This window comes from Onychostruthus taczanowskii, unplaced genomic scaffold (genome assembly GCF_017590055.1).
Source record: "Onychostruthus taczanowskii isolate IOZ18803 unplaced genomic scaffold, ASM1759005v1 scaffold61, whole genome shotgun sequence".
In the NCBI taxonomy this organism is placed as follows: Eukaryota; Metazoa; Chordata; class Aves; order Passeriformes; family Passeridae; genus Onychostruthus; species Onychostruthus taczanowskii.
Genome location: NW_024503790.1, coordinates 1120986 through 1132284, shown reverse-complemented (window position 1 = coordinate 1132284; position 11299 = coordinate 1120986). Strand labels below are relative to the sequence as shown.

Sequence of the window (11299 nt, the reverse complement as noted above, 5' to 3'; positions counted from 1 at the left end):
GCGGCGCGCGCCCCGGGGCGCAGTGCGCCTGCGCGGGGGCCCCCGTGTGGCGCTGCGCGAGGCGCGGGCAAGGGAAGGGAAAAGGGAAGGGGAGGGGGGGCGAGCGAGCGAGCGAGCGCGGCCGGGCCGGCGGAGCAGCGGGAGCGCGGGGGGGGAAGGAGGAGGAGGCGGCGGCGGGAGCGCCGCGCTGCCGCTGCCGGAGGAGGAGCAGGAGGAGGCAGCGGGAGCGAGCGAGCGGGCGGCGCGGCGGGGGGAGCCGGCGAGGGAGCGCAGCCGCGGCGGAGAGCGAGCCCGGCGCCCGGCAGCCGGCCCGGCGGGCAGGGGGCCCCCCCGGCAGGCGGCGGCCGGGAGCCGGGGCACGGGCGGCGGGCTCGCCCCGCGCCGCGCAGCATGGTCCGGGAAACCAGGCACCTCTGGGTGGGCAACCTGCCGGAGAACGTGCGCGAGGAGAAGATCATCGAGCACTTCAAGCGGTGAGTGGGAAGCCGCGAGGGGGCCCGTCCGGCCCGACCCGCGGTGTGGGGAAAAACGAGGGGAAAAACGTGGGAAAGGGGGGGAGGAGTGCGCGGGGACGGCGGTTCCCGTGGAGAGGAGGAGGGAAACAGCGCTGTAAATAACCCGCGCCATGGCGGGATCGGCGGCGCGGCCGGAGCGGGGAAATACAAAAATGGCTAAAAATGGACCCGAAACGACGGAGCAGCAGCGAGTGGGGCTCGGAGGTCGACACGGAGCGGCTCCCATGCCGAGGATGTCGGGAGGCTGCGCTGAGCCTGGCCGACTTGTTTTCCATTCCATTCCTTTTTTTTTTTTTTTCCCTAAATTATTCAACGCTCGGACTTTTTTTCTATTTATTTTCGCCCATTTCACTGCGTTTCCCTCCCACCTGGAGCCGTGGAGGATGCTGCGTGTCCCCCCGAAGTGCAGCGAGCTGTGGGAACCGAAGCGCCTGCAGCTGCGAAAACGTGACTTGGGGGGAAAAAAAATCACACAAACCCACGGAGAAAACACGGGATCCTGCACGCGGGAAGCACTCTGGACTCCTTTCATCGTGCTGGGTTGTTTTTTCCTTGGTTTTTTTTTTTTTTTTTTTTATTGCATAGGTTAATCCTGCTAATAAGGAAGTAGTAGCTGTTTGCATGGTTGGGTTTTTTCCTCCTCCCTCCGTCTTTCCCTGCGAGGAGGAGGAAGAGGCTTCTTCCCCACCGCCTCAGCAACACCTTTTTCCTGTGGAAATGCTCTCAAGTTGATGCACCCCACGCTGGAAGCTGGTTTTTAGGAAGAAAAGGAGAGTAACGAGCCCTGCTCAGCTCATGGCCCCTCCAGGCACTTTGCTTTAATCCCACCAGCAGCAGAAAAAAAATGGATTTTGAAGCTTCCTTTAATCTTCCTGTGCTGGAAAAATGACGGAGCGTCCTTAATAATGAGTCACCATGGGAAAAATAGATGCGGTGACACCGAGGGGGAGAAAGGAAGGTCCCAGCGCCTCTTCCCTGGTTTCTGGTCGTCTGTTGTGGAAGGACTGGGGTCTCACATCCTCCTCCATCCTCCTGGCCTCAGCTGCTGCAGCAGCCAAACCCCATCTCTGCATCCTCATCGCTCTGAAATTGCCCTGTTTTAATCAAGCTTCACCTTTTTTCACCTTTATTATCCCCCTGAGCCAAGAATTCGCTGCTTGGTGAAGGCGCGGATGGTGGATGTGTATTCTGGGTGGTTTGTCATGTCCCTCAAGTCCAGGTTAGGTGACCCAGTGCTGTTTACAAAGCCAGGTTTTGGGGAGAAAAAGCTCGCTCTAGGGTTATTTGGTTGATTCCAGTCGTAACTAGCTGAGGGAATAGGCGCTCGACAGTGGAAATCTGACATTCTTCTGTTTTATTTTGTCCAGTCCTCCTCCTTTTATAAGATGTATTAAAGGAGGGAAAAAGTTGCCATGGTACTGTTGCTTGGAGATGGATGGGAAAAATGGCAGGCGCTGAATTAATTACCTTTTTTTGGTTGTTTTTACCTCGGCAAATTGCGATGGGAGGTTTGGGAAGGAGCCAGGCATTTCTCCCTGGTTTTTCCGAAGTGATTTTTGCCCAGGGTTTGTGTGTTTGGATGAGGCTGATCTCACGGCAGTAAACAGTTAAAACACGCTTCAGCCCTTTGGCTGCAGGTACTAAAGCAGGGGGAGGGAATGGCACGCCGCCTCCGAATGCTAGTGGGATGTACCCACTGGAATATTTGTGGCTGGAAAAGGGGTGAGGGGGTGAGCGGGGAGCCGGCTCCGAGGCTCGGTGTGTAGGTGCTATAGGTGGACAATGGAGCAAGGCTTCCTTTGTATGCCCGTGCTCGCCTGGGGGAAGGGACGGGCGCTGCGCAGGGCTTGCACGGCGTGCTGGGTTTCTCCGGAGGGAAGGGAAGCGGCTGGCGGGCCGTGGAGGTGGGAAGGGGAAGGCTCCCTCCTTGGAAAGGACGCTGTAGTCGGGAGAGAAAGTCTTTTCGGAGGGAGCGGGGCTTGGCAGAGCCCGGTTCCCACCCATCCCCCAGCCTGGGAATAGGGCGAAGCGCGTGCGGGGAGGCTGAGCCATGGGAGCCATGGGAGCCATGGGAGCGGGGCGAGGTTTGGGGCAAAACCGCCCAAAACCTCGACTGGGCTGCGGCCGGGAATCGCCTTACCCCCGGAGCCTCTGAGCAGCTCACCCGAGTGTTTGTTTTTCCACCGGGCTTGGGAAATAGTGTCCTTCCCAGATGGAAACCCGTTGGCTGGGCTGTTGCGCGGTCCCCGTTTGAGAAACAACCATCTTGTTTCCAAAGAAGCAAAAATTCAGGGAAAACTCCTAAAACTTACGGCTCGGCAGGAGTATGGAGGGTTTGCTGCCTCTCCTCCCCCCTTCACTTAACCACCGACTGTGGGAACCTTGCTGGGATTTGCAGCCTCACAAGGAATTCTGTAAAGAGATGAATTAAGAATTTCGAAGAAATACATGTTTTTATTCTTTTTCCCCAAATGCTCCTGATTAGTTTGTTTAGTTTACTGAGGTGAATGGAAATAACACTCCCTGCTGTGAATTCTTCTCTCGCATTAGAGAATACTGAAGCTGGTCTCAAGAAGCACTGGTTTACATTAGCAGTGCTATTTTTTTCCTTAGAAGCCCTTTTAAAAATCTATTTCCTTGATATTAAAGGGGATTGCAAAGGAGAGATTCTCCGTGCATTTAAATACCTTGAAATTGTCTATCAGTTTCTTACCCAAATATTCCCTTTTCAAAAACTAATGCCCTATATTTCCTTTCAACTGAGCTGTTAAGGCACCCTGAAATAGAAACACAGCCAGTGCCAGGATTGGAGATCCACTGTTTAGGTGGAATAAGTAGCAAATCCGAGTTATGATCTGGGAGATGTGAGCTTGGGGAAGTGGTGGGAGCAGTGGTTTGGGTTCACCTAATTAATGCTGGAAAAAACCCGTCGTTCACTATCGCCGAAAGAGATGCTCAGCAGCTTGCAGAACAAGGCGACTAAATATAGTAACAGTTGTCCCCAACACAAGTGCTGCCCTTCCATATTTTTTTCCTCCCTGTATTTTCTTCTGAAAGAACATGGCTTTGTCCCTTTACTGGTGTTTTAAAGGGCAAAGAGGAGTAAAAGCCTCTTAATGATGCACCATGTGACTGTTGTGTGCAATCTCCTGTGCTGGGGGAGAATTAAGACATTCACAGTGGCAACCAAGTCCAGGAGAAGCCCTGGATTTCAAGAAACAAAAGTGCTCCTTGAAAATCAGCTGAATACATTGCAGATCAAGGCAATCTTGGAGAAAATAAATAACTTTTAAGGGCGTTTTTTGGGGTGGGAAATGGGCTTTGTTTGGCTTCACCGTGTTCCAGTGTCTGTCTCGCAGGAGATGCTTTGGATACCTCCTGGAGAAGTGGTTGGCATTTTAAACATAACTTCAAAAAAACCTGCCATGACAGTGAGTGTCTGTTTTCAGTAATTCCCGGAGAATATTTGGTCAGTTTGTGAGTAAATGTTTTGTTTTGATGGCTTGGAGTGTAACTTTGGCCTGGGACGGTGAAATCTGTGCTCTATGTCTCTGCTGTTGACTGAGGTGATGTAGGGGAATTTTGGTAGCTCTGGTGCAGGCTGTGACCAGGAAAGAGCAGTGATGGCCACTGCTGGTGTTGAACACTTGGAGGAAAAACTTCTCACATCAGACACCAGCAGGTCTTGCAGTGGCTTTCCACAGGAACTGGCTTGAGTCAGAAGGAACAGCGCTCCTGGTTTTCTAGTAAAGCTTTTAAATGTGTTCCCTGGCTTTTTTTGGTGATCAGTGATATCTACATCCTTGGATGTCACTTGAGATGGTTATCCTAACTCAGCTCAACCCATCGAGATCTCTATCCAGGTATCTTTTATTGTAGGAAGATACAGAAGTAAGGCCACAGAACTATTTCTGTTTCGTCGTTCTGTTTGTGTCACTTTAGGCATTTTCACAGATGAGGTACTGCCTCTTCCAGCCCGGAGCTGTGGAGGAGGGGAGGGTACAGTTTACACCTGTGTTTTACTGGAGTGGTGTCTGGAATAATGGGCAGCATCAGAACTTGTTGGTGCTGGTTTTACAAACACTTCCAGTAACGTAATCCAGAGACCATAGTAGGATGTTTGGTTGGGAGACTGGGGCGGGGGGATTGAAATAATTGCCCAGACTCAGAAGGGGAGTACACGAGGCAAGTTCCTCTGGGGGGTTCCAGTGAGCGTCAGCCTCGCACGGAGCGTAGGTTGGTCGGTGAGGTGGCTCACTGGGGTGATGGTGGTGCTGGCTCTGATGGTGGTTTGCCATCAGATCTTTAATAATTCTGTTCCTGGTAATGATCCCAGGTGCCCTAAAGCAGCACAGGCACCACCTCAGTGGTGTCCCAGCGTGGTACCCAGCGGTGTCTGCCTGCAGCTGCCTCCTGGCTCTCCCAGGCTGAGTCTGGAGGGTGGCTCCTGAGCAGGCTGAGATCCGCGGCTGCTCCGGATTCTGCTCTTTGCCTGCACTTGAGGTGGCAGCTGGTTGATGCCACACTGGCCAAGGCTGGGTAATTATTTCAAAGAAACTTAATGAAAAGCCACAAAGAGTGTAGATTTGGACTAAGCTTCTATTAAGTGGTTTTATATGCTGAGCTGTGGTAGAAAGATAAGTTGATGACACTTGGTCACAAAATTCTGTCATCTGCTGAGCCTGGCTGGCATTGTTTCTTCTCTGAAGTTTCTTCAAAGGTCCAGGCTGTGTTTAGTTGTGATTATTTGTATCAGCAGCTTCTGTTGTTGCTGAGCCGTTCAAGAGCCATGTTGGCTTTTGGTATTTCTTGCCCTTACTGTAAATTCATTTGGCACAACAGTAAAATAATCCCTGCAGAGTACAAGAAAACAGATTCACATGTTAAGAACTTACCAGTCCAGTGAGGCATACAAAGGTATTAAATCCATTCATCAGTTCAGAAGAGGAGATGAATAAAGGCTTAAATTCACTTTGTGATAGCCTTGTTTACTGGTTTTTTATTCCTCGTTGCTTTTCATAGGCCAGAAAGTCATGCCAAGTTCCCTGGCAAATGACCTTACTGACGTCTTAAGGTGTGTCCAGAATTAGGTCCTTGTCTTTGCTGAGGGCAAAGAGGCACTTGCTGGCTTTCCATAAAAAAGGAAGTAAATATCCAAATGAGTGGAAGGCAGATATTGGATGAGGTGATGAGTCAGGGTGGACCTGGGGCTCCTCAGGAGCTTTGTTTTTGTGAGCTGATGTGTCACAACTGCAGCTTGTCTTGCTGTTGTGGTGGTTTCACGTTGCTGCTGGGTTGTGAGGAAGAGGCCGAGATGCCCTTTTGCATGTGAAGTGTGAAGAAGCAGCTGAGAAATAACAAACACCAAAACTGTTTTCTGAGGATGTTTGTAAAGGGGCAGAACTGAGGGTCACCCCTCCTGGCTGCTTTTAGGCTGCTGAAGGTTTTGGGAGAGTTGTTGGGTGTGAGTTGTGGAGCTGCCACTGGGTTGGATATGCTCTGAATTTGTAGCCACCAAAAATAAGAACCAGTGAGATATTTCACTTGTGTTTTTTATTAAGTTCATTGAACTTGCTGAGGTCTGAGAACGCCCTGAAACCAAAGACTGCAAGGACAAACATTCCTAAACAATGAATTGAGGAATAAACTAGAAAAATGATTGCTCTCCATAATAAGATTCTGAGTTTAGCTGCATCTTTGGCATGCTGATTTAAGAATCTTGTGGGAGGAACAGGAGCCTGAGGATGGAAATTCACTGTGTACAACCAGCCTTGATGCTTTCCTTTTCTCAAGTTTTTGTGGTGTTTTGAAGATTCTTTGGACAGTTAATGAAAATCAGACAGAAGTTGCTTTTTTCATTGCCCAGGCTACAAGTCAGCAGTGTTTCCCACCTGGTGATTGTACACACACAGTTATTTGGAGGTTTCACCTTTCTGCTTGGGGAGTAATGGCAGCTCAGGTCTCCTGAAACCCATCTCCATCACTGTTCTGCAGCAGCACATTCAGAGGTGATGAAGACTCCTGGACCATGAGTAAAACACAGCAAGTGCCCTGGTTTGTGCATTTCAGTAGTTACTGTTTAACCTGCGGTAATCATCTCCTGCAATCTGTAAAATCCTGCAGTGTGAAGATAACATCCTTCAGTAAAAGAACAAACATTGTTCCAGGCTTTTTATAAATACACCAGGTACATCCCAGGCCGTGCTGCAGCCAGCTCTGTCAGCAGGAAAGATTGAAGGCAGCACCTTTGAATTTGGTGGAAACAATGTCCTTCCCGGGATGGATTTTTTGGAAATGCGTTCTGTAGCTGCTGCGTGTGGCTGGCTCTGGACTACAGTTTGTGTGTCTGTGCCTTGTGCGAGGTGCAGATGTTGGGGGTGACTTGGCTGAGAAGGAGCAGAGTTTGAATGTGAAGGAACATCAGTTTTCTGCTCAGACAAACTGATGGTGGGAGGAGAGCAGCAGTCTTTCGCAACAACCGTGTTCTGGTTAGAGGCTCGGACATTTTTAAGAACAAAAGGCAGCTTTTTTGCTTCCTTTTTCTTCCCCTTTTTAATCAGGCTCAACAACTTAAAACTGAAAGCGCTTTTTTTGTATAAGCACACTTTGATCTGGAGCATGAGCTTCCTCATCTGATCAGAATGCCCTGAGAGTGCTCTCATCTCTCCACTGGGAAGCCAGAGAAGTCCAGATGTGTCCAGAAGGAGGGTGAATGGATGATCTGCAGGGCTGTCCGTTGGATACTGCTGGTGATGTCTGACCTGTGTGTGTTCCTCCTGGATGCCCCTCTGTCCAAATGGAGGATCTTCCATGTCTTTTATTATTCTCAGTGTGGTAGGAAATGAGAGCTGTGTTCAGACCAAGTTCCTGTCACGAAGGTGGTCGGGTACCCAGTCAGAGCTGGATTTGAAACCATCTTTTAGCTCAACACAGAGAACGGCCAGACTGTAAATGATTTTACTTAAGCAAGTAGTGAATCACCTACAGTTTTTCTCCAGGAAGAAAACTGAGCTGGTTGTGTTTGCTGTCCATGGGATTCATTGAGAGTAACTTGGTGTTCCTGTCACAGCTTCCCCTGTGTCTTCACTGAGGTGTTCAAGGCTTCCGCACGGCACAAAGCTCCGCGCCGCGGTCCATCTGCTCCTGCTGCCGGGTGAATACCTCCCATCCTCATTAACAGTGATGGCTGCCAAAGAGATCACAGAGGCTCCTTTAAATATCCTCTTTAGGCTCTCTGTGGCAGCTGCGGATGACCTGTAATAGTTAATAGGGCAAAATAAGAAAAATAAATTGCCAAGTTGTATGTTTAAAGAAGTCATCTTTGGAGGGGAAAGAAGTCTTCCGGCCTCATTAGCATCCTTACTGTGAGGGGAATAAAAGCTGAGGGTGGATGAGTATCTCCCTTGTATATGTAATCAACATCTGATTTAATTTCACGGGATCTGTGAGATGCTGCTCTTAGGAAGGCAGCTGGATATGTATCCAGACAGCCAATGGCCAGCACAGTCACCACCTTGTAATCAAAGTCTCAAGTAAACCTTTGGTCTTTGTCTTAACTCTGAAAAAACTTATTGGAAGAATTAGTAGCAGAGAATCTTTGCCACATTTAAAAAATAGAAGTGGCTTCAAGATTGATGTTGTAGACGATAACGCTGGTTGTGGGTATGGTGAGATACACCATTTTTGGCAGCAGTTGAGCTCAGGAAGCATCTCTTCCTCTGCATGCTTTCAGAGTTTACAGCCCCTGGGTTGGCTGCAGTTAATGCTCTTGCCTGGCTTGTGTCAGTCTGATTTTGCAACTTAAAGGTGAAGTTGATCACTGAAACAGCATAAAATGAGGGAGCAGCTTTCCCAGCAGTTGTGTTGGTGTATCCTTGAATCCCAGGAGGAGCCCTCTTGAGCTGGTAGTACGTGTTCACCTCCAGATACAGCTCTGCTCAAGTCTTTGGTGTGGGGAGGCCTCCTTTAAGTCAGCTCATAAAGCCGAGGTGTGAAACCTCGCTTGTTGTTGCGATGAAACTCAAGTTTCCAGCTCAGCTTTGCAAAACCTCGACTTTGAGTTGCACTAGAAGGAAAGCCATTAGAGTCTGGCTGGTTCGAGAGCTCGGCTCTGGAAAGTCCCAGGCTCTCGCCTATGGAGAAAGTGCCTGGAGCGCAGGTAGTCACTGCAGACAAAACACACCCGAGTGTGTGCCAGGCTCTTGCTGGGCGCTTGTCAGTGGGGAATATTATTTTCCTTGGGCTGACACCTGGCTCACGCCAAGGACTGTGCTGCCAGTTGGTTTAGTCACAGGGACAAGCACTTTCTCCAGGGCGATGGAAGCAGTGAGTCATGAAGCAACGAAATAACATTTGCACATCTGCGTTTGGTGACTGGCTGGTGTGGCAGAGCGGGAGTGGCTGGACTGGCTGGGAACTGGCTGGATTTCCTCCCTGGTGTCAAGATCATAACCTCTTAGCATTGATGAGCTTTTGTGATTGGGGATTTGACTGAGAGTCCTTGGATCCGTGGCTGATTTCTGTCAGAAATGAATTTCAAGTTGTCAAACCTGTGGGATGAACTGATGCCAGTCACTTGTTCAAACCCAGTTGAAGTTTGAGAGGGAAGAGCTGTTCCATCACTTGAGGTGGTCTCAGAGACTGCAGACAGATAAACTTTTTTTTTCCTGAAGTACCATTTTCTGGAAAGCATACAAAACATTGGAGAGGAGGTTGTAAATGTCTGTTGCTGGAGAAGTCTGTACCAGTGGGACCAAGACTTCCAAACTTCAAGATGATCCACATCTCAAGTGCTCTGCAGCGTGGCAGGGAGACCATAATGTTGTGACTCTGCATTTTCCTCCATCTGCTGCTGAATAGATGCAAAGCAGAGCTTCTAGGAGCACAAGTGAGATGGGGAATTACCCTTTCATGTAAGAATGAAAAAAACTCGATTAATCAAGAGATTCCCCTTCAGTTGCAATGCAGCGCGTTCTTAACATCAAATCCAAACAAATCCTAAAATCAGTCACGCAAAAGAACAGGCTTGAGCAATTCCCCTGCAGAAAGTGTTGAACGTAGCCTATCACCACTGGTGTTTTTGAAGCAAATCTGCAGATTATGCTTTAAGCTGGAAGAAAAAAAATGCCCTGGAGATGGAATTCGGCAGCTCTGTGTCTGGCGTGTAGGAACGTGACGGTGCGCATCTGTGTAGGTTGGGGATAAAGAATCACAGCTCGTCGTGCTTGAGACAGCACAGCTGAACATGCAGAGTTCCTACATATTTCTGTAACCTTTCTGTGCTTCTACAAATAGTGATATTTATTCTGATCTGCTTGGAGAGCAAGATTGAAGTATTCCTGACATGTGTATATATATCTTCCCTAATCAATTTTGAACCCATTTGCCAGTTTTAGCTAAACCTGAGGGCGAAGGGGATATTCAGTCTCAGAGACATGACGTTCCTTTGAGTTTTGTGAAAACAAGCGGTTTTAATAGAGGAGAGAGACCTGATTAGCGACCCCATGGAGAGAAAAGCTGCAGTGAGAGCACAGCCCTTATTAGACATTAAAGAATCCACATGGGAGAGAGGTGTTCCTGACCGTGGGAAAAGCTGCAGTGGGAACTGGCAGTTATTGGACGCCAGAGAATTCGACCTCAAGACATGCATCCGTAAGAAATGAGTCTTCATTAGTTCTGCTCACAAAGCTGCTTTGATTTTTTTTTTTTTAATAATATATATACCAATAAGCTATGGGTGCTTCCATGCTTTTCCTTGATTGTTCCAAAGAAACAACTAGGAAAAGTGCCTTAGTAAGAGACTTTCTGTGTCCTGGCTGGCTGAGGTGGCCGTGCCTCGTGTGGTTACCCTGGCAGCTGTAAGTGGCTGATGTGTTGAGCCTGGGCTGATGCAATGCTGGGCTCTCCTGGCGCTGCCGGCAGCGGAACTGCTGACTGGGGTGGGGAGGATATTAAATGTAGCCCAGTGACGTGTTGCATGGGGTGATGAGAGGCGTTTTTATTCATCCAGCTTCGTGTAATCCCCATGTCCAAAGCATAGGTTCAGCTCCCCCGCCCTCCTCTTTACTCTGGTTTGAAAGGTTGCTGGGACTCCTCCTTGGGGCTGTTCTGTGTCCTGGGGGTCTTGCAGTAGAAGTAGTCTGTATTTTAAGGAGTGGATGCACCTATATTCAGATGTGACCTGGTGCATGTTGGCTGCAACAGCTGATCTGTGGCAGAACTGATTGTCATGGGGGTTGCAGATTTCTTGCAAATTTCTTGGTGTGTTGACTCTTGGATGAAATCCTTGCTACCAAAAGTGGGAGCTATGAAAAACCAGGTTTAAATATTCTGTTTCTTCCCTCTACGGTATGTAATAATTCCGTTTGTATATTAATACTTCACAGTATCCAAAAGGTCACTTTGCAGTAAAGACGTAAATAAAATGTCTTCATTAAGAATCACTCTTACTTGGGCTCTTAAAATGGAGCATTTGGCTGAGCTGTAAAGAAAGAGGCGAGCCCTTGTTCCAGCATGGCATTATCTCTGGACTGTCTGATCTGTTGAGCATTTTGCTCCTAAATACCAGAGGTATCAGGAGTATCAGTGAATGTGCCTATGCTAGCTTTTTAATTTCCTACTTTGTCATCTCTTAGGGAGGGATTACGAGTGCAGACAAAGCCCTGGCTGTTTTCTGTGCATGGCAGGAACACGTGCTGTATCTCATTAACAAAACCCCTATTTGTAGTCGGAGTTGGGAGATTTCCCATTGAGTGTTGCTGGGGGCCAGAGGGAACTGCAAAGTC

At 48.8% G+C, this 11299-nt stretch overlaps 1 protein-coding gene across 5 annotated transcripts in view; it reads left to right on the top strand.

Moving 5' to 3' along the window:
• The first annotated feature begins 338 nt into the window (after positions 1-338).
• The window catches only part of SPEN (spen family transcriptional repressor), a 65086-nt gene continuing 54125 nt past the window's right edge, over positions 339-11299 (top strand). For all 5 annotated transcript variants that reach the window (XM_041419412.1, XM_041419414.1, XM_041419413.1 and 2 more), the window contains exon 1: positions 339-473. In XM_041419412.1, the coding sequence (XP_041275346.1) occupies positions 391-473 (83 nt within the window). In that variant the 5' untranslated portion in view covers positions 339-390. The remainder of the gene's footprint in view (positions 474-11299) is intronic.